We start from the raw sequence: 24,402 nt of genomic DNA on the forward strand, positions 1-24,402 counted from the left end.
CATGAATTCTGTAAATTTATGGCCGTTCTTTATCTCCCACTGTGAACCACGTATTGGTATGGAATTTCGTTCTCTTGTACACCTTGTTTTTCTGAGTTATAAACTATAGTTACTTTTTGCACAGATCTAAAAAGGTAGTAGATATAAAGGGTTGAAAATTTTTTGGGTCATGAAATTCTGTAAAATTATGGCCGTTCTTTATCTCCGACTGTGAACCACGTATTGGTATGAAATTTTGTTCTCTTGTACACTTTGTTTTTCTCAGTTATAAACTATAGTTACTTTTTGCACAGATCTAAAAAGGTAGTAGATATAAAGGGTTGAAAATTTTTTGGGTAATGAAATTCTGTAAATTTATGGCCATTCTTTATCTCTCCTGTGAACCACGTATTCGTATGGAATTTTGTTCTCTTGTACACTTTGTTTTTCTCAGTTATAAACTATAGTTACTTTTTGCACAGATGTAAAAAGGTAGTAGATATAAAGGGTTGAAAATTTTTTGGGTCATGAAATTCTGTAAAATTATGGCCGTTCTTTATCTCCGACTGTGAACCACGTATTGGTATGAAATTTTGTTCTCTTGTACACTTTGTCTTTCTCAGTTATAAACTATAGTTACTTTTTGCACAGATCTAAAAAGGTAGAAGATATAAAGGGTTGAAAATATTTTGGGTCATGAAATTCTGTAAAATATGGCCGTTCTTTATCTCCCACTGTGAACCACGTATTGATATGGAATTTTGTTTTCTTGTACACTTTGTTTTTCTCAATAATAAACTATAGTTATTTTGTGCACAGATCTAAAAAGGTAGTAGATATAAAGGGTTGAAAATTTTTTGGGTCATGAAATTCTGTAAATTTATGGCCGTTCTTTATCTCCCACTGTGAACCACGTATTGGTATGGAATTTTGTTCTCTTGTACACATTGTTTTTCTAAGTTATAAACTATAGTTACTTTTTGCAGAGATCTAAAAAGGTAGTAGATATAAAGGGTTGAAAAGTTTTTGGGTCATGAAATTCTGTAAATTTATGGCCGTTCTTTATCTCCCACTGTGAACCACGTATTTGTATGAAATTTTGTTCTCTTGTACACTTTGTTTTTCTCAGTTATAAACTATAGTTATTTTGTGCACAGATCTAAAAAGGTAGTAGATATAAAGGGTTGAAAATTTTTTGGGTCATGAAATTCTGTAAATTTATGGCCGTTCTTTATCACCGACTGTGAACCAGGTATTGATATGAAATTTTGTTCTCTTGTACACTTTGTTTTTCTCAGTTATAAACTATAGTTATTTTGTGCACAGATCTAAATAGGTAGAAGATATAAAGGGTTGAAAATTTTTTGGGTCATGAAATTCTGTAAATTTATTGCTCTTCTATATCTCCCACTGTGAACCACGTATTGGTATGGAATTTTGTTCTCTTGTACACTTTGTTTTTCTCAGTTATAAACTATAGTTACTTTTTGCACAGATCTAAAAAGGTAGTAGATATAAAGGGTTAAAAATTTTTTGGGTCATGAAATTCTGTAAATTTATGGCCGTTCTTTATCTCTCCTGTGAACCACGTATTCGTATGGAATTTTGTTCTCTTGTACACTTTGTTTTTCTCAGTTATAAACTATAGTTACTTTTTGCACAGATCTAAAAAGGTAGAAGATATAAAGGGTTGAAAATTTTTTGGGTCATGAAATTCTGTAAAATATGGCCGTTCTTTATCTCCCACTGTGAACCACGTATTGATATGGAATTTTGTGTTCTTGTACACTTTGTTTTTCTCAATAATGAAGTATAGTTATTTTGTGCACAGATCTAAAAAGGTAGTAGATATAAAGGGTTGAAAATTTTTCGGGTCATGAAATTCTGTAAATTTATGGCCGTACTTTATCTCCCACTGTGAACCACGTATTTGTATGAAATTTTGTTCTCTTGTACACTTTGTTTTTCTCAATTATAAACTATAATTATTTTGTGCACAGATCTATATATGTAGAAGATATAAAGGGTTGAAAATTTTTTGGGTCATGAAATTCTGTAAAATATGGCCGTTCTTTATCTCCCACTGTGAACCACGTATTGATATGGTATTTTGTTTTCTTGTACACTTTGTTTTTCTCAATAATAAACTATAGTTATTTTGTGCACAGATCTAAAAAGGTAGGAGATATAAAGGGTTGAAAATTTTTTGGGTCATGAAATTCTGTAAATTTATGGCCGTTCTTTATCTCCCACTGTGAACCACGTATTTGTATGAAATTTTGTTCTCTTGTACACCTTGTTTTTCTCAATTATAAACAATAGTTATTTTGTGCACAGATCTAAATAGGTAGAAGATATAAAGGGTTGAAAATTTTTTGGGTCATGAATTCTGTAAATTTATGGCCGTTCTTTATCTCCCACTGTGAACCACGTATTGGTATGGAATTTCGTTCTCTTGTACACCTTGTTTTTCTGAGTTATAAACTATAGTTACTTTTTGCACAGATCTAAAAAGGTAGTAGATATAAAGGGTTGAAAATTTTTTGGGTCATGAAATTCTGTAAAATTATGGCCGTTCTTTATCTCCGACTGTGAACCACGTATTGGTATGAAATTTTGTTCTCTTGTACACTTTGTTTTTCTCAGTTATAAACTATAGTTACTTTTTGCACAGATCTAAAAAGGTAGTAGATTTAAAGGGTTGAAAATTTTTTGGGTCATGAAATTCTGTAAATTTATGGCCGTTCTATATCTCCCACTGTGAACCACGTATTTGTATGAAATTTTGTTCTCTTCTACACTTTGTTTTTCTCAGTTATAAACTATAGTTACTTTTTGCACAGATCTAAAAAGGTAGTAGATATAAAGGGTTGAAAATTTTTTGGGACATGAAATTCTGTAAATTTATGGCCGTTCTTTATCTCCCACTGTGAACCACGTATTCGTATGGAATATTGTTCTCTTGTACACTTTGTTTTTCTCAGTTATAAACTATAGTTACTTTTTGCACAGATCTAAAAAGGTAGTAGATATAAAGGGTTGAAAATTTTTTGGGTCATCAAATTCTGTAAATTTATGGCCGTACTTTATCTCCCACTGTGAACCACTTATTTGTATGAAATTTTGTTCTCTTGTACACATTGTTTTTCTAAGTTATAAACTATAGTTACTTTTTGCACAGATCTAAAAAGGTAGTAGATATAAAGGGTTGAAAAGTTTTTGGGTCATGAAATTCTGTAAATTTATGGCCGTTCTTTATCTCCCACTGTGAACCACGTATTTGTATGAAATTTTGTTCTCTTGTACACCTTGTTTTTCTCAATTATAAACAATAGTTATTTTGTGCACAGATCTAAATAGGTAGAAGATATAAAGGGTTGAAAATTTTTTGGGTAATGAATTCTGTAAATTTATGGCCGTTCTTTATCTCCCACTGTGAACCACGTATTGGTATGGAATTTCGTTCTCTTGTACACCTTGTTTTTCTGAGTTATAAACTATAGTTACTTTTTGCACAGATCTAAAAAGGTAGTAGATATAAAGGGTTGAAAATTTTTTGGGTCATGAAATTCTGTAAAATTATGGCCGTTCTTTATCTCCCACTGTGAACCACGTATTCGTATGAAATTTTGTTCTCTTGTACACTTTGTTTTTCTCAGTTATAAACTATAGTTACTTTTTGCACAGATCTAAAAAGGTAGAAGATATAAAGGGTTGAAAATTTTTTGGGTCATGAAATTCTGTAAAATATGGCCGTTCTTTATCTCCCACTGTGAACCACGTATTTGTATGAAATTTTGTTCTCTTGTACACTTTGTTTTTCTCAGTTATAAACTATAGTTATTTTGTGCACAGATCTAAAAAGGTAGTAGATATAAAGGGTTGAAAATTTTTTAGGTCATGAAATTCTATAAATTTATGGCCGTTCTTTATCTCCGACTGTGAACCACGTATTGATATGAAATTTTGTTCTCTTGTACACTTTGTTTTTCTCAGTTATAAACTATAGTTATTTTGTGCACAGATCTAAATAGGTAGAAGATATAAAGAGTTGAAATTTTTTGGGTCATGAAATTCTGTAAATTTATGGCCGTTCTATATCTCCCACTGTGAACCACGTATTTGTATGAAATTTTGTTCTCTTGTACACTTTGTTTTTCTCAGTTATAAACTATAGTTACTTTTTGCACAGATCTAAAAAGGAAGTAGATATAAAGGGTTGAAAATTTTTTGGGTCATGAAATTCTGTAAATTTATGGCCGTTCTTTATCTCCCACGGTGAACCACGTATTTGTATGAAATTTTGTTCTCTTGTACACTTTGTTTTTCTCAGTTATAAACTATAGTTACTTTTTGAACAGATCTAAAAAGGTAGTAGATATAAAGGGTTGAAAATTTTTTGGGTCATGAAATTCTGTAAATTTATGGCCGTTCTTTATCTCCGACTGTGAACCACGTATTGCTATGAAATTTTGTTCTCTTGTACACTTTGTTTTTCTCAGTTATGAACTATAGTTACTTTTTGCACAGAACTAAATAGGTAGAAGATATAATGGGTAGAATATTTTTTAGGTCATGAAATTCTGTAAATTTATGGCCGTTCTTTATCTCCCACTGTGAACCACGTATTTGTATGAAATTTTGTTCTCTTGTACACTTTGTTTTTCTCAGTTATAAACTATAGTTACTTTTTGCACAGATCTAAAAAGGTAGTAGACATAAAGGGTTGAAAATTTTTTGGGTCATGAAATTCTGTAAATTTATGGCCGTTCTTTATCTCCCACTGTGAACCACGTATTTGTAAAAAATTTTGTTCTCTTGTACACTTTGTTTTTCTCAGTTATAAACTATAGTTATTTTGTGCACAGATCTAAATAGGTAGTAGATATAAAGGGTTGAAAATTTTTTGGGTCATGAAATTCTGTAAATTTATGGCCGTTCTTTATCTCCGACTGTGAACCACGTATTGGTATGAAATTTTGTTCTCTTGTACACTTTGTTTTTCTCAGTTATAAACTATAGTTATTTTGTGCACAGATCTAAATAGGTAGAAGATATAAAGGGTTGAAAATTTTTTGGGTCATGAAATTCTGTAAATTTATGGCCGTTCTTTATCTCCCACTGTGAACCACGTATTGGTATGGAATTTTGTTCTCTTGTACACTTTGTTTTTCTCAGTTATAAACTATAGTTACATTTTGCACAGATCTAAAAAGGTAGTAGATATAAAGGGTTGAAAATTTTTTGGGTCATGAAATTCTGTAAATTTATGGCCGTTCTATATCTCCCACTGTGAACCACGTATTTGTATGAAATTTTGTTCTCTTGTACACTTTGTTTTTCTCAGTTATAAACTATAGTTACTTTTTGCACAGATCTAAAAAGGTAGTAGATATAAAGGGTTGAAAATTTTTTGGGTCATGAAATTCTGTAAATTTAAGGCCGTTCTTTATCTCCCACTCTGAACCACGTATTGGTATGGAATTTTGTTCTCTTGTACACTTTGTTTTTCTCAGTTATAAACTATAGTTACATTTTGCACAGATCTAAAAAGGTAGTAGATATAAAGGGTTGAAAATTTTTTGGGTCATGAAATTCTGTAAATTTATGGCCGTTCTTTATCTCCCACTGTGAACCACGTATTGGTATGGAATTTTGTTCTCTTGTACACATTGTTTTTCTAAGTTATAAACTATAGTTACTGTTTGCACAGATCTAAAAAGGTAGTAGATATAAAGGGTTGAAAAGTTTTTGGGTCATGAAATTCTGTAAATTTATGGCCGTTCTTTATCTCCCACTGTGAACCACGTATTTGTATGAAATTTTGTTCTCTGGTACACTTTGTTTTTCTCAGTTATAAACTATAGTTATTTTGTGCACAGATCTAAAAAGGTAGTAGATATAAAGGGTTGAAAATTTTTTGGGTCATGAAATTCTGTAAATTTATGGCCGTTCTTTATCTCCGACTGTGAACCACGTATTGGTATGAAATTTTGTTCTCTTGTACACTTTGTTTTTCTCAGTTATAAACTATAGTTATTTTGTGCACAGATCTAAATAGGTAGAAGATATAAAGGGTTGAAAATTTTTTGGGTCATGAAATTCTGTAAATTTATGGCCGTTCTATATCTCCCACTGTGAACCACGTATTTGTATGAAATTTTGTTCTCTTGTACACTTTGTTTTTCTCAGTTATAAACTATAGTTACTTTTTGCACAGATCTAAAAAGGTAGTAGATATAAAGGGTTGAAAATTTTTTGGGACATGAAATTCTGTAAATTTATGGCCGTTCTTTATCTCCCACTGTGAACCACGTATTCGTATGGAATATTGTTCTCTTGTACACTTTGTTTTTCTCAGTTATAAACTATAGTTACTTTTTGCACAGATCTAAAAAGGTAGTAGATATAAAGGGTTGAAAATTTTTTGGGTCATGAAATTCTGTAAATTTATGGCCGTACTTTATCTCCCACTGTGAACCACTTATTTGTATGAAATTTTGTTCTCTTGTACACCTTGTTTTTCTCAATTATAAACAATAGTTATTTTGTGCACAGATCTAAATAGGTAGTAGATATAAAGGGTTGAAAATTTTTTGGGTCATGAATTCTGTAAATTTATGGCCGTTCTTTATCTCCCACTGTGAACCACGTATTGGTATGGAATTTCGTTCTCTTGTACACCTTGTTTTTCTGAGTTATAAACTATAGTTACTTTTTGCACAGATCTAAAAAGGTAGTAGATATAAAGGGTTGAAAATTTTTTGGGTCATGAAATTCTGTAAAATTATGGCCGTTCTTTATCTCCCACTGTAAACCACGTATTCGTATGAAATTTTGTTCTCTTGTACACTTTGTTTTTCTCAGTTATAAACTATAGTTACTTTTTGCACAGATCTAAAAAGGTAGTAGATTTAAAGGGTTGAAAATTTTTTGGGTCATGAAATTCTGTAAATTTATGGCCGTTCTTTATCTCTCCTGTGAACCACGTATTCGTATGGAATTTTGTTCTCTTGTACACTTTGTTTTTCTCAGTTATAAACTATAGTTACTTTTTGCACAGATCTAAAAAGGTAGAAGATATAAAGGGTTGAAAATTTTTTGGGTCATGAAATTCTGTAAAATATGGCCGTTCTTTATCTCCCACTGTGAACCACGTATTGATATGGAATTTTGTGTTCTTGTACACTTTGTTTTTCTCAATAATAAACTATAATTTTTTTTGTGCACAGATCTAAAAAGGTAGTAGATATAAAGGGTTGAAAATTTTTCGGGTCATGAAATTCTGTAAATTTATGGCCGTACTTTATCTCCCACTGTGAACCACGTATTTGTATGAAATTTTGTTCTCTTGTACACTTTGTTTTTCTCAATTATAAACTATAATTATTTTGTGCACAGATCTATATATGTAAAAGATATAAAGGGTTGAAAATTTTTTGGGTCATGAAATTCTGTAAAATATGGCCGTTCTTTATCTCCCACTGTGAACCACGTATTGATATGGAATTTTGTTTTCTTGTACACTTTGTTTTTCTCAGTTATAAACTATAGTTACTTTTTGCACAGATCTAAAAAGGTAGAAGATATAAAGGGTTGAAAATTTTTTGGGTCATGAAATTCTGTAAATTTATGGCCGTTCTATATCTCCCACTGTGAACCACGTATTTGTATGAAATTTTGTTCTCTTGTACACTTTGTTTTTCTCAGTTATAAACTATAGTTACTTTTTGCACAGATCTAAAAAGGTAGTAGATATAAAGGGTTGAAAATTTTTTGGGTCATGAAATTCTGTAAATTTATGGCCGTACTTTATCTCCCACTGTGAACCACTTATTTGTATGAAATTTTGTTCTCTTGTACACATTGTTTTTCTAAGTTATAAACTATAGTTACTTTTTGCACAGATCTAAAAAGGTAGTAGATATAAAGGGTTGAAAAGTTTTTGGGTCATGAAATTCTGTAAATTTATGGCCGTTCTTTATCTCCCACTGTGAACCACGTATTTGTATGAAATTTTGTTCTCTTGTACACCTTGTTTTTCTCAATTATAAACAATAGTTATTTTGTGCACAGATCTAAATAGGTAGTAGATATAAAGGGTTGAAAATTTTTTGGGTCATGAATTCTGTAAATTTATGGCCGTTCTTTATCTCCCACTGTGAACCACGTATTGGTATGGAATTTCGTTCTCTTGTACACCTTGTTTTTCTGAGTTATAAACTATAGTTACTTTTTGCACAGATCTAAAAAGGTAGTAGATTTAAAGGGTTGAAAATTTTTTGGGTCATGAAATTCTGTAAATTTATGGCCGTTCTTTATCTCTCCTGTGAACCACGTATTCGTATGGAATTTTGTTCTCTTGTACACTTTGTTTTTCTCAGTTATAAACTATAGTTACTTTTTGCACAGATCTAAAAAGGTAGAAGATATAAAGGGTTGAAAATTTTTTGGGTCATGAAATTCTGTAAATTTATGGCCGTTCTATATCTCCCACTGTGAACCACGTATTTGAATGAAATTTTGTTCTCTTGTACACTTTGTTTTTCTCAGTTATAAACTATAGTTACTTTTTGCACAGATCTAAAAAGGTAGTAGATATAAAGGGTTGAAAATTTTTTGGGACATGAAATTCTGTAAATTTATGGCCGTTCTTTATCTCCCACTGTGAACCACGTATTCGTATGGAATATTGTTCTCTTGTACACATTGTTTTTCTCAGTTATAAACTATAGTTACTTTTTGCACAGATCTAAAAAGGTAGTAGATATAAAAGGTTGAAAATTTTTTGGGTCATGAAATTCTGTAAATTTATGGCCGTACTTTATCTCCCACTGTGAACCACTTATTTGTATGAAATTTTGTTCTCTTGTACACATTGTTTTTCTAAGTTATAAACTATAGTTACTTTTTGCACAGATCTAAAAAGGTAGTAGATATAAAGGGTTGAAAAGTTTTTGGGTCATGAAATTCTGTAAATTTATGGCCGTTCTTTATCTCCCACTGTGAACCACGTATTGGTATGAAATTTTGTTCTCTTGTACACCTTGTTTTTCTCAATTATAAACAATAGTTATTTTGTGCACAGATCTAAATAGGTAGTAGATATAAAGGGTTGAAAATTTTTTGGGTCATGAATTCTGTAAATTTATGGCCGTTCTTTATCTCCCACTGTGAACCACGTATTGGTATGGAATTTCGTTCTCTTGTACACCTTGTTTTTCTGAGTTATAAACTATAGTTACTTTTTGCACAGATCTAAAAAGGTAGTAGATATAAAGGGTTGAAAATTTTTTGGGTCATGAAATTCTGTAAAATTATGGCCGTTCTTTATCTCTCCTGTGAACCACGTATTCGTATGGAATTTTGTTCTCTTGTACACTTTGTTTTTCTCAGTTATAAACTATAGTTACTTTTTGCACAGATCTAAAAAGGTAGAAGATATAAAGGGTTGAAAATTTTTTGGGTCATGAAATTCTGTAAAATATGGCCGTTCTTTATCTCCCACTGTGAACCACGTATTGATATGGAATTTTGTGTTCTTGTACACTTTGTTTTTCTCAATAATAAACTATAGTTTTTTTTGTGCACAGATCTAAAAAGGTAGTAGATATAAAGGGTTGAAAATTTTTCGGGTCATGAAATTCTGTAAATTTATGGCCGTACTTTATCTCCCACTGTGAACCACGTATTTGTATGAAATTTTGTTCTCTTGTACACTTTGTTTTTCTCAATTATAAACTATAATTATTTTGTGCACAGATCTATATATGTAGAAGATATAAAGGGTTGAAAATTTTTTGGGTCATGAAATTCTGTAAAATATGGCCGTTCTTTATCTCCCACTGTGAACCACGTATTGATATGGAATTTTGTTTTCTTGTACACTTTGTTTTTCTCAATAATAAACTATAGTTATTTTGTGCACAGATCTAAAAAGGTAGGAGATATAAAGGGTTGAAAATTTTTTGGGTCATGAAATTCTGTAAATTTATGGCCGTTCTTTATCTCCCACTGTGAACCACGTATTGGTATGGAATTTCGTTCTCTTGTACACCTTGTTTTTCTCAATTATAAACAATAGTTATTTTGTGCACAGATCTAAATAGGTAGAAGATATAAAGGGTTGAAAATTTTTTGGGTCATGAATTCTGTAAATTTATGGCCGTTCTTTATCTCCCACTGTGAACCACGTATTGGTATGGAATTTCGTTCTCTTGTACACCTTGTTTTTCTGAGTTATAAACTATAGTTACTTTTTGCACAGATCTAAAAAGGTAGTAGATATAAAGGGTTGAAAATTTTTTGGGTCATGAAATTCTGTAAAATTATGGCCGTTCTTTATCTCCCACTGTGAACCACGTATTTGTATGAAATTTTGTTCTCTTGTACACTTTGTTTTTCTCAGTTATAAACTATAGTTACTTTTTGCACAGATCTAAAAAGGTAGTAGATATAAAGGGTTGAAAATTTTTTGGGTAATGAAATTCTGTAAATTTATGGCCATTCTTTATCTCTCCTGTGAACCACGTATTCGTATGGAATTTTGTTCTCTTGTACACTTTGTTTTTCTCAGTTATAAACTATAGTTACTTTTTGCACAGATGTAAAAAGGTAGTAGATATAAAGGGTTGAAAATTTTTTGGGTCATGAAATTCTGTAAAATTATGGCCGTTCTTTATCTCCGACTGTGAACCACGTATTGGTATGAAATTTTGTTCTCTTGTACACTTTGTTTTTCTCAGTTATAAACTATAGTTACTTTTTGCACAGATCTAAAAAGGTAGAAGATATAAAGGGTTGAAAATATTTTGGGTCATGAAATTCTGTAAAATATGGCCGTTCTTTATCTCCCACTGTGAACCACGTATTGATATGGAATTTTGTTTTCTTGTACACTTTGTTTTTCTCAATAATAAACTATAGTTATTTTGTGCACAGATCTAAAAAGGTAGTAGATATAAAGGGTTGAAAATTTTTTGGGTCATGAAATTCTGTAAATTTATGGCCGTTCTTTATCTCCCACTGTGAACCACGTATTGGTATGGAATTTTGTTCTCTTGTACACATTGTTTTTCTAAGTTATAAACTATAGTTACTTTTTGCAGAGATCTAAAAAGGTAGTAGATATAAAGGGTTGTAAAGTTTTTGGGTCATGAAATTCTGTAAATTTATGGCCGTTCTTTATCTCCCACTGTGAACCACGTATTTGTATGAAATTTTGTTCTCTTGTACACTTTGTTTTTCTCAGTTATAAACTATAGTTATTTTGTGCACAGATCTAAAAAGGTAGTAGATATAAAGGGTTGAAAATTTTTTGGGTCATGAAATTCTGTAAATTTATGGCCGTTCTTTATCACCGACTGTGAACCACGTATTGATATGAAATTTTGTTCTCTTGTACACTTTGTTTTTCTCAGTTATAAACTATAGTTATTTTGTGCACAGATCTAAATAGGTAGAAGATATAAAGGGTTGAAAATTTTTTGGGTCATGAAATTCTGTAAATTTATGGCTCTTCTATAACTCCCACTGTGAACCACGTATTGGTATGGAATTTTGTTCTCTTGTACACTTTGTTTTTCTCAGTTATAAACTATAGTTACTTTTTGCACAGATCTAAAAAGGTAGTAGATATAAAGGGTTAAAAATTTTTTGGGTCATGAAATTCTGTAAATTTATGGCCGTTCTTTATCTCTCCTGTGAACCACGTATTCGTATGGAATTTTGTTCTCTTGTACACTTTGTTTTTCTCAGTTATAAACTATAGTTACTTTTTGCACAGATCTAAAAAGGTAGAAGATATAAAGGGTTGAAAATTTTTTGGGTCATGAAATTCTGTAAAATATGGCCGTTCTTTATCTCCCACTGTGAACCACGTATTGATATGGAATTTTGTGTTCTTGTACACTTTGTTTTTCTCAATAATGAAGTATAGTTATTTTGTGCACAGATCTAAAAAGGTAGTAGATATAAAGGGTTGAAAATTTTTCGGGTCATGAAATTCTGTAAATTTATGGCCGTACTTTATCTCCCACTGTGAACCACGTATTTGTATGAAATTTTGTTCTCTTGTACACTTTGTTTTTCTCAATTATAAACTATAATTATTTTGTGCACAGATCTATATATGTAGAAGATATAAAGGGTTGAAAATTTTTTGGGTCATGAAATTCTGTAAAATATGGCCGTTCTTTATCTCCCACTGTGAACCACGTATTGATATGGTATTTTGTTTTCTTGTACACTTTGTTTTTCTCAATAATAAACTATAGTTATTTTGTGCACAGATCTAAAAAGGTAGGAGATATAAAGGGTTGAAAATTTTTTGGGTCATGAAATTCTGTAAATTTATGGCCGTTCTTTATCTCCCACTGTGAACCACGTATTTGTATGAAATTTTGTTCTCTTGTACACCTTGTTTTTCTCAATTATAAACAATAGTTATTTTGTGCACAGATCTAAATAGGTAGAAGATATAAAGGGTTGAAAATTTTTTGGGTCATGAATTCTGTAAATTTATGGCCGTTCTTTATCTCCCACTGTGAACCACGTATTGGTATGGAATTTCGTTCTCTTGTACACCTTGTTTTTCTGAGTTATAAACTATAGTTACTTTTTGCACAGATCTAAAAAGGTAGTAGATATAAAGGGTTGAAAATTTTTTGGGTCATGAAATTCTGTAAAATTATGGCCGTTCTTTATCTCCGACTGTGAACCACGTATTGGTATGAAATTTTGTTCTCTTGTACACTTTGTTTTTCTCAGTTATAAACTATAGTTACTTTTTGCACAGATCTAAAAAGGTAGTAGATTTAAAGGGTTGAAAATTTTTTGGGTCATGAAATTCTGTAAATTTATGGCCGTTCTATATCTCCCACTGTGAACCACGTATTTGTATGAAATTTTGTTCTCTTCTACACTTTGTTTTTCTCAGTTATAAACTATAGTTACTTTTTGCACAGATCTAAAAAGGTAGTAGATATAAAGGGTTGAAAATTTTTTGGGACATGAAATTCTGTAAATTTATGGCCGTTCTTTATCTCCCACTGTGAACCACGTATTCGTATGGAATATTGTTCTCTTGTACACTTTGTTTTTCTCAGTTATAAACTATAGTTACTTTTTGCACAGATCTAAAAAGGTAGTAGATATAAAGGGTTGAAAATTTTTTGGGTCATCAAATTCTGTAAATTTATGGCCGTACTTTATCTCCCACTGTGAACCACTTATTTGTATGAAATTTTGTTCTCTTGTACACATTGTTTTTCTAAGTTATAAACTATAGTTACTTTTTGCACAGATCTAAAAAGGTAGTAGATATAAAGGGTTGAAAAGTTTTTGGGTCATGAAATTCTGTAAATTTATGGCCGTTCTTTATCTCCCACTGTGAACCACGTATTTGTATGAAATTTTGTTCTCTTGTACACCTTGTTTTTCTCAATTATAAACAATAGTTATTTTGTGCACAGATCTAAATAGGTAGAAGATATAAAGGGTTGAAAATTTTTTGGGTCATGAATTCTGTAAATTTATGGCCGTTCTTTATCTCCCACTGTGAACCACGTATTGGTATGGAATTTCGTTCTCTTGTACACCTTGTTTTTCTGAGTTATAAACTATAGTTACTTTTTGCACAGATCTAAAAAGGTAGTAGATATAAAGGGTTGAAAATTTTTTGGGTCATGAAATTCTGTAAAATTATGGCCGTTCTTTATCTCCCACTGTGAACCACGTATTCGTATGAAATTTTGTTCTCTTGTACACTTTGTTTTTCTCAGTTATAAACTATAGTTACTTTTTGCACAGATCTAAAAAGGTAGAAGATATAAAGGGTTGAAAATTTTTTGGGTCATGAAATTCTGTAAAATATGGCCGTTCTTTATCTCCCACTGTGAACCACGTATTGATATGGAATTTTGTGTTCTTGTACACTTTGTTTTTCTCAATAATAAACTATAGTTTTTTTTGTGCACAGATCTAAAAAGGTAGTAGATATAAAGGGTTGAAAATTTTTCGGGTCATGAAATTCTGTAAATTTATGGCCGTACTTTATCTCCCACTGTGAACCACGTATTTGTATGAAATTTTGTTCTCTTCTACACTTTGTTTTTCTCAATTATAAACTATAATTATTTTGTGCACAGATCTATATATGTAGAAGATATAAAGGGTTGAAAATTTTTTGGGTCATGAAATTCTGTAAAATATGGCCGTTCTTTATCTCCTACTGTGAACCACGTATTGATATGGAATTTTGTTTTCTTGTACACTTTGTTTTTCTCAATAATAAACTATAGTTATTTTGTGCACAGATCTAAAAAGGTAGGAGATATAAAGGGTTGAAAATTTTTTGGGTCATGAAATTCTGTAAATTTATGGCCGTTCTTTATCTCCCACTGTGAACCACGTATTTGTATGAAATTTTGTTCTCTTGTACACCTTGTTTTTCTCAATTATAAACAATAGTTATTTTGTGCACAGATCTAAATAGGTAGAAGATATAAAGGGTTGAAAATTTTTTGGGTCATGAATTCTGTAAATTTATGGCCGTTCTTTATCTCCCACTGTGAACCACGTATTTGTATGAAATTTTATTCTCCTATTTAGATCTGTGCACAAAATAACTATTGTTTATAATTGAGAAAAACAAGGTGTACAAGAGAACAAAATTTCATACAAATACGTGGTATAGTTACTTTTTGCACAGATCTAAAAAGGTAGTAGATATAAAGGGTTAAAAATTTTTTGGGTCATGAAATTCTGTAAAATTATGGCCGTTCTTTATCTCCGACTGTGAACCACGTATTGGTATGAAATTTTGTTCTCTTGTACACTTTGTTTTTCTCAGTTATAAACTATAGTTACTTTTTGCACAGATCTAAAAAGGTAGTAGATTTAAAGGGTTGAAAATTTTTTGTGTAATGAAATTCTGTAAATTTATGGCCATTCTTTATCTCTCCTGTGAACCACGTATTCGTATGGAATTTTGTTCTCTTGTACACTTTGTTTTTCTCAGTTATAAACTATAGTTACTTTTTGCACAGATCTAAATAGGTAGAAGATATAAAGGGTTGAAAATTTTTTGGGTCATGAAATTCTGTAAAATTATGGCCGTTCTTTATCTCCGACTGTGAACCACGTATTGGTATGAAATTTTGTTCTCTTGTACACTTTGTTTTTCTCAGTTATAAACTATAGTTACTTTTTGCACAGATCTAAAAAGGTAGTAGATATAAAGGGTTGAAAATTTTTTGGGACATGAAATTCTGTAAATTTATGGCCGTTCTTTATCTCCCACTGTGAACCACGTATTCGTATGGAATATTGTTCTCTTGTACACTTTGTTTTTCTCAGTTATAAACTATAGTTACTTTTTGCACAGATCTAAAAAGGTAGTAGATATAAAGGGTTGAAAATTTTTTGGGTCATCAAATTCTGTAAATTTATGGCCGTACTTTATCTCCCACTGTGAACCACTTATTTGTATGAAATTTTGTTCTCTTGTACACATTGTTTTTCTAAGTTATAAACTATAGTTACTTTTTGCACAGATCTAAAAAGGTAGTAGATATAAAGGGTTGAAAAGTTTTTGGGTCATGAATTCTGTAAATTTATGGCCGTTCTTTATCTCCCACTGTGAACCACGTATTGGTATGGAATTTCGTTCTCTTGTACACCTTGTTTTTCTGAGTTATAAACTATAGTTACTTTTTGCACAGATCTAAAAAGGTAGTAGATATAAAGGGTTGAAAATTTTTTGGGTCATGAAATTCTGTAAAATTATGGCCGTTCTTTATCTCCCACTGTGAACCACGTATTCGTATGAAATTTTGTTCTCTTGTACACTTTGTTTTTCTCAGTTATAAACTATAGTTACTTTTTGCACAGATCTAAAAAGGTAGAAGATATAAAGGGTTGAAAATTTTTTGGGTCATGAAATTCTGTAAAATATGGCCGTTCTTTATCTCCCACTGTGAACCACGTATTGATATGGAATTTTGTGTTCTTGTACACTTTGTTTTTCTCAATAATAAACTATAGTTTTTTTTGTGCACAGATCTAAAAAGGTAGTAGATATAAAGGGTTGAAAATTTTTCGGGTCATGAAATTCTGTAAATTTATGGCCGTACTTTATCTCCCACTGTGAACCACGTATTTGTATGAAATTTTGTTCTCTTCTACACTTTGTTTTTCTCAATTATAAACTATAATTATTTTGTGCACAGATCTATATATGTAGAAGATATAAAGGGTTGAAAATTTTTTGGGTCATGAAATTCTGTAAAATATGGCCGTTCTTTATCTCCCACTGTGAACCACGTATTGATATGGAATTTTGTTTTCTTGTACACTTTGTTTTTCTCAATAATAAACTATAGTTATTTTGTGCACAGATCTAAAAAGGTAGGAGATATAAAGGGTTGAAAATTTTTTGGGTCATGAAATTCTGTAAATTTATGGCCGTTCTTTATCTCCCACTGTGAACCACGTATTTGTATGAAATTTTGTTCTCTTGTACACCTTGTTTTTCTCAATAATAAACAATAGTTATTTTGTGCACAGATCTAAATAGGTAGAAGATATAAAGGGTTGAAAATTTTTTGGGTCATGAATTCTGTAAATTTATGGCCGTTCTTTATCTCCCACTGTGAACCACGTATTTGTATGAAATTTTATTCTCCTATTTAGATCTGTGCACAAAATAACTATTGTTTATAATTGAGAAAAACAAGGTGTACAAGAGAACAAAATTTCATACAAATACGTGGTATAGTTACTTTTTGCACAGATCTAAAAAGGTAGTAGATATAAAGGGTTAAAAATTTTTTGGGTCATGAAATTCTGTAAAATTATGGCCGTTCTTTATCTCCGACTGTGAACCACGTATTGGTATGAAATTTTGTTCTCTTGTACACTTTGTTTTTCTCAGTTATAAACTATAGTTACTTTTTGCACAGATCTAAAAAGGTAGTAGATTTAAAGGGTTGAAAATTTTTTGTGTAATGAAATTCTGTAAATTTATGGCCATTCTTTATCTCTCCTGTGAACCACGTATTCGTATGGAATTTTGTTCTCTTGTACACTTTGTTTTTCTCAGTTATAAACTATAGTTACTTTTTGCACAGATCTAAAAAGGTAGTAGATATAAAGGGTTGAAAATTTTTTGGGTCATGAAATTCTGTAAAATTATGGCCGTTCTTTATCTCCGACTGTGAACCACGTATTGGTATGAAATTTTGTTCTCTTGTACACTTTGTTTTTCTCAGTTATAAACTATAGTTACTTTTTGCACAGATCTAAAAAGGTAGAAGATATAAAGGGTTGAAAATATTTTGGGTCATGAAATTCTGTAAAATATGGCCGTTCTTTATCTCCCACTGTGAACCACGTATTGATATGGAATTTTGTTTTCTTGTACACTTTGTTTTTCTCAATAATAAACTATAGTTATTTTGTGCACAGATCTAAAAAGGTAGTAGATATAAAGGGTTGAAAATTTTTTGGGTCATGAAATTCTGTAAATTTATGGCCGTTCTTTATCTCCCACTGTGAACCACGTATTGGTATGGAATTTTGTTCTCTTGTACACATTGTTTTTCTAAGTTATAAACTATAGTTACTTTTTGCAGAGATCTAAAAAGGTAGTAGATATAAAGGGTTGAAAAGTTTTTGGGTCATGAAATTCTGTAAATTTATGGCCGTTCTTTATCTCCCACTGTGAACCACGTATTTGTATGAAATTTTGTTCTCTTGTACACTTTGTTTTTCTCAGTTATAAACTATAGTTATTTTGTGCACAGATCTAAAAAGGTAGTAGATATAAAGGGTTGAAAATTTTTTGGGTCATGAAATTCTGTAAATTTATGGCCGTTCTTTATCTCCGACTGTGAACCACGTATTGATATGAAATTTTGTTCTCTTGTACACTTTGTTTTTCTCAGTTATAAACTATAGTTATTTTGTGCACAGATCTAAATAGGTAGAAGATATAAAGGGTTGAAAATTTTTTGGGTCATGAAATTCTGTAAATTTATGGCTGTTCTATATCTCCCACTGTGAACCACGTATTGGTATGGAATTTTGTTCTCTTGTACACTTTGTTTTTCTCAGTTATAAACTATAGTTACATTTTGCACAGATCTAAAAAGGTAGTAGATATAAAGGGTTGAAAATTTTTTGGGTCATGAAATTCTGTAAATTTATGGCCGTTCTTTATCTCTCCTGTGAACCACGTATTCGTATGGAATTTTGTTCTCTTGTACACTTTGTTTTTCTCAGTTATAAACTATAGTTACTTTTTGCACAGATCTAAAAAGGTAGAAGATATAAAGGGTTGAAAATTTTTTGGGTCATGAAATTCTGTAAAATATGGCTGTTCTTTATCTCCCACTGTGAACCACGTATTGATATGGAATTTTGTGTTCTTGTATACTTTGTTTTTCTCAATAATAAACTATAGTTATTTTGTGCACAGATCTAAAAAGGTAGTAGATATAAAGGGTTGAAAATTTTTCGGGTCATGAAATTCTGTAAATTTATGGCCGTACTTTATCTCCCACTGTGAACCACGTATTTGTATGAAATTTTGTTCTCTTGTACACTTTGTTTTTCTCAATTATAAACTATAATTATTTTGTGCACAGATCTATATATATATAAGATATAAAGGGTTGAAAATTTTTTGGGTCATGAAATTCTGTAAAATATGGCCGTTCTTTATCTCCCACTGTGAACCACGTATTGATATGGAATTTTGTTTTCTTGTACACTTTGTTTTTCTCAATAATAAACTATAGTTATTTTGTGCACAGATCTAAAAAGGTAGAAGATATAAAGGGTTGAAAATTTTTTGGGTCATGAATTCTGTAAATTTATGGCCGTTCTTTATCTCCCACTGTGAACCACGTATAGGTATGGAATTTCGTTCTCTTGTACACCTTGTTTTTCTGAGTTATAAACTATAGTTACTTTTTGCACAGATCTAAAAAGGTAGTAGATATAAAGGGTTGAAAATTTTTTGGGTAATGAAATTCTGTAAATTTATGGCCATTCTTTATCTCTCCTGTGAACCACGTATTCGTATGGAATTTTGTTCTCTTGTACACTTTGTTTTTCTCAGTTATAAACTATAGTTACTTTTTGCACAGATCTAAAAAGGTAGAAGATATAAAGGGTTGAAAATATTTTGGGTCATGAAATTCTGTAAAATATGGCCGTTCTTTATCTCCCACTGTGAACCACGTATTGATATGGAATTTTGTTTTCTTGTACACTTTGTTTTTCTCAATAATAAACTATAGTTATTTTGTGCACAGATCTAAAAAGGTAGTAGATATAAAGGGTTGAAAATTTTTTGGGTCATGAAATTCTGTAAATTTATGGCCGTTCTTTATCTCCCACTGTGAACCACGTATTGGTATGGAATTTTGTTCTCTTGTACACATTGTTTTTCTAAGTTATAAACTATAGTTACTTTTTGCACAGATCTAAAAAGGTAGTAGATATAAAGGGTTGAAAAGTTTTTGGGTCATGAAATTCTGTAAATTTATGGCCGTTCTTTATCTCCCACTGTGAACCACGTATTTGTATGAAATTTTGTTCTCTTGTACACTTTGTTTTTCTCAGTTATAAACTATAGTTATTTTGTGCACAGATCTAAAAAGGTAGTAGATATAAAGGGTTGAAAATTTTTTGGGTCATGAAATTCTGTAAATTTATGGCCGTTCTTTATCTCCGACTGTGAACCACGTATTGATATGAAATTTTGTTCTCTTGTACACTTTGTTTTTCTAAGTTATAAACTATAGTTATTTTGTGCACAGATCTAAAAAGGTAGTAGATATAAAGGGTTGAAAATTTTTTGGGTCATGAAATTCTGTAAATTTAAGGCCGTTCTTTATCTCCCACTGTGAACCACGTATTTGTATGAAATTTTGTTCTCTTGTACACTTTGTTTTTCTCAGTTATAAACTATAGTTATTTTGTGCACAGATCTAAAAAGGTAGTAGATATAAAGGGTTGAAAATTTTTTTGGTCATAAAATTCTGTAAATTTATGGCCGTTCTTTATCTCCCACTGTGAACCACGTATTGGTATGGAATTTTGTTCTTTTGTACACTTTGTTTTTCTCAAGAATAAACTATCAAGAAGTGACTCGATAAATAGGAATTTTTAAAACAGTCGGCATTATGTTGTTTACATGAATGTTGAGATTAAGCAAATAAATGCACTGAACAATCTTCGATTATTTACAAATTAAGAACGAGACGTCACAAAAATTTGTATATCTGCACAGATCTTCTTAAATTTTACTATAAATTTATTATATTATTAATAGCAGCAATATCCTATTGACGAATGATAAAGTCAAAGTTCACTGTACTTTGTTTTTCATAGTGAATGGAAGAAACGTTTCTTAATTTTTATTTGATTTTTAGGGGATTTTCAGTCTTTAAATATTGCGATAGGCGATATTTATCTACGTTGGAAAACACTGTTTAAGTACAAGGCCAAATTGCTAAGTAGACAACATTGATTTATATTTATCAGCATCGCTTTAGACTTACAAGAGAATAAAAACAGTAATGTGAACGGCACCAATTAAGTACAAGTTTTAAAATACATAATTTAATAAAATATTTTCAAAATAAACGAAAGATGAAAGGCAACTAGTGTTAAGAATATTTCTTTAAACAAATAAAAATCTGCATTAAAATAGCAATAAACTCCATTTAGTTCAAAGATTATTAAATACCAAGGGGAGAAAGGAAAATATCTTAAAACAAAAAAGAGAAAATAAGTGTACGACCTTCACAAGACAATGTATTTAATTCGAAAACTAGGTTAAAAACAAATACTATTGATTTATATAATTTTGAAATATTTAGAATTCCTATTTCATGGAAGGTCAGTGGGGAAAAGAAATAATTATTTCAAATTTTACTTAAAATTATTCGTAAAAAAAAAAAAAAAATAAGGAATGCAAGGTAAATATTACATTATTTTAAGTGTAAAAAGAAAACAAAGTTACTACATAATTTGAAAAGAGGGAGGGGAATTTTAAATGCGAACAGCTGATTAAATAAACAAACTTCCTAGCAATGTTTATGTTTTTCATTTTTACGCTAATATAGATTAAGTCATTTGAAAGTCAAGCTCAAGTGATAACTTTTAGATTTATTGCAAAAATAAGTTAAAACTTTAAATGTCATTTAAAAATAGCAATAAGACTAATTATAACGTATTATGAAATCAAATGCGTGAAGGATTTTAAATGGAGAAAATGGGGTTTTTATTAATGACAGTGCAGTACTCGAAAACGTTCGTCGCTACGATTGTTCAGAAATTTCTTTGAACTGCACAATACTCTTTGTTGTAAAAATTACGTTAGTTGGAATAAAAATGTTTACTCCTAAAACATATTTTTTTTAGTATTACCGTGGCAAAGTCAAGCTTTCTTAGCTTAAAATTTGAAATTAGATTACTAGAACGTTAACAATTTAGTGTAACTCGATTGTTGTAATAGGGAACCGAAAGGTGCAATTTTTTTAAACAGACAGAAAATGATTACGTGATAATGTACAAAAATAAAATTACATTAGAGTATTTAGAAAAAAAAAAAAAAAAAAGGTATGCACTTCGTGTAGAATTAGAAATAGCACATATAGTGTGTAAAATGAAAGCTGAGGGTTATGGTTGAAACGGATCGAATACACAAGAATGAAGGCCTAGCCCAAATATGTAAACATCACTTATAAAAACTCGAATTGACCAAATTGAAAATCCGTATGAAAGCCTAAAGTAATTTAATAAATGAACTTACCCTTTCCTAAAAATCCCAAAATTGAGTTTTTCTATTGATTCTATTACACTTTCACAAGTACATATGCACTAGTTTGAAATAAACACTAATACTTTTATAGTAATAAATCACACAGCACAACTCATTAAAAAACTTAACGTCACAAAATGGCCGTGTACGAGGTCTTCACTGTTAACCTAGCCAGAGAGTTACAGGATCTTGCCGCTAGGTGCAGCATTTACAATCGAACACTGACCAAAATTATCAATAAACCTGATTATTTTTTTTTTTTCTAAGTTTTTATCTTTTGTATTTATTTACATTTATTTTTGATAGGTTCCTATTATGATTTGAACAATATTGATAGTATAACACTATATATTTAGCACAGTTAACTCGTTAAAAAAATACTGATGGGAATTTACACCAATAATTCCATCTCTGTACAGAGTTTTTATAGTATCAAATACAAATTCCTCTTTGCATTCCTTTTTTTACCTACCATTCCCAATAAAATTTTATAACGCTTTACAATAAATTTTGATAATTACTTCTCACTTGTCCTTCACAGAACATTATAAAGTTGGGAAAAAAAATTATAATTTTCCTAGCACATTTCATTTTCTTTGAATAATATAAGTAGCGAATTGGTACTTCCAATTGAAGAGGGTTATCTTTAAAGTTACTGTAAAGTTGCATAGACTTAAATAAAGAAGTTCGAGCTACAACACGAATGAAAACTTCTTTTCACTATTTAACAAGTTTACAGTTTGCATATTTATTATTGAGACTTTTTGGTCCTAAGATAAAGAGGTCTAACCAGTTAAGAGATTGATAATGATCATATGTCATATGAACAAACAAAACGTGGGTGTTAAATATTATCAGATTTTCCGTACAGATATTTCGTTTATTTCTTACTAATATTCTATCTTAAAATAATCTTACTTGTGGCTACAAATAATTATCAAAATTCGTAAACTGTTGACGTCTATCATTTGAAATAGTAATAAGACAAACGAAAGTTTTGGAATGATGGTGCAACCTGAGATAGGTTTTACAATTTATGAATAATCCCTTCATAAAATTTGAAAAAAGTTTAAAAATATAATCTTGTTTGAGAATCAAACAAGACAGTGTGAATATACCATTACATAATCTTGAAAAGACTAAGTAATCTTATGATAATAAAAAAAGTAAGCATAATCTTGAGGGGGAATCCTAATGAGTCTCTAATTTTGAATCAATTAGACACAGTTTTCAAAAAGATAAGAACTTAACAAACTTAACTATTTTCAAAAAGAAGAACGCATATCAATAAATATTCAAAGTATAAATATATCTGTACTTACTGCACCAAGAGCAGTTAGTTTTGCTTCGATCTTCTTCAACGATGCATGATTTTTTATGTCCAAATAGAACTTCTTATCAGTAAGAGGCTTCAAACTAGTTCTAGTTCGCCTATTGCCTATTTGGTCCCAGAAAGTAAAATAGTAATGTAAAATACTGATAACAAAATTTTAGTTTATTTATGGTAAAGAAAATAAATACAAATTTAAAAAAGGTAAAAACATAATTTTTTATAATAACAAAAGCAATAATAAAAGTTATGTTCATTAACCTAAAACAAACAAGGCCTTACTGAAAGGCGAATGAACTGCTTGTTATGCAAAAAGTTGTATGAAATTGCTAATTTACTTTTTAACCTATTTATTTGCTACCTATATCTATTATAAAACAAATATTTGTAATTAAATGTTTTTTTTTGTATCTGGAAAAAGTAATTTAAACATGCAACCTAATATCTGTAAAATAAAAGAGGTAATAGAAACCTCGCAAGTCTAATTATAATAAATTTATAGAAGATTTAATTACGCATTATTCTTAATTTATATTAGTAAAACAAAAAATTACCTGGATATTTTAATGAATTTGTATCCAGTGCAGCGGCTAGCTTTCCTTTTTTCTCCAATTTCTTCTTTTTATAAGGCGACACCATTCCTTCGAACTTTATTTTATATTTTTAAAACACAAACTTTATCAAATTTCTTTTGCATTTAAAAGAAAAAGCACTAAATTATTTAACTAATCATTACCGTAAGATGTATAAATTAGAATTGTTACATGACAAAAAATAAAAAGGAGAAATTAGTTTGCTACTTGAGTTCAGCACACGTTTTATTTTACATTATAGACAAAATTTACTGTCAATTTTTTTTGTCAATAAAAATTACCGAACAAATTTCCTTTTTTAAAACTATAATTGATCCACCATGACAGTTTAGGTTTAGTTCTAATATATAAAGGAAAAGGGGAGCAGAAGCTGGCCACTCATACTAACTCACTGTAATGTTAGTACACTCCCTTCACCAAAGATTTGACATTAGTTTCAACAGCTTAGCCGCGTCACACATATTGTACATTTAATATAATAAACTATCACTCAATTTATTAATAAACATATTCTTCAAAAATTAAATAAGTGATAAAGGAATAAAATAATAGTTTAAAGATTTAAACTGTATACAGAAATAATTTATTACACTTGTTTATGAGCCGATATTAGCTTGACGGTTATCATCACACTGCAATGCCTTCTAGTGGAGAATTCAAATAAA

The 24,402-nt window shown here is 30.4% G+C and overlaps 1 protein-coding gene across 2 annotated transcripts in view; it reads right to left on the reverse strand.

The window, feature by feature from the left end:
- The window catches only part of LOC141446672 (uncharacterized), a 49,456-nt gene extending 25,069 nt beyond the window's left edge, over positions 1 to 24,387 (reverse strand). The window contains exons 1-2 of one of the 2 annotated variants that reach the window (XM_074113311.1): positions 23,699 to 24,387; positions 23,137 to 23,252 (exon numbers count right to left, since the gene is read on the reverse strand). In XM_074113311.1, the coding sequence (XP_073969412.1) occupies positions 23,137 to 23,252; positions 23,699 to 23,783 (201 nt within the window). In that variant the 5' untranslated portion in view covers positions 23,784 to 24,387. Of the gene's footprint in view, positions 1 to 21,805; positions 21,983 to 23,136; positions 23,253 to 23,698 lie in introns of those variants that run through there. The other variant, XM_074113312.1, reaches the window with a different exon arrangement.
- Positions 24,388 to 24,402: the final 15 nt, after the last annotated feature.

Source organism: Rhodnius prolixus, unplaced genomic scaffold (genome assembly GCF_049639745.1).
Source record: "Rhodnius prolixus isolate KJV_2025 unplaced genomic scaffold, Rpr scaffold_7, whole genome shotgun sequence".
Classification (NCBI taxonomy): Eukaryota; Metazoa; Arthropoda; class Insecta; order Hemiptera; family Reduviidae; genus Rhodnius; species Rhodnius prolixus.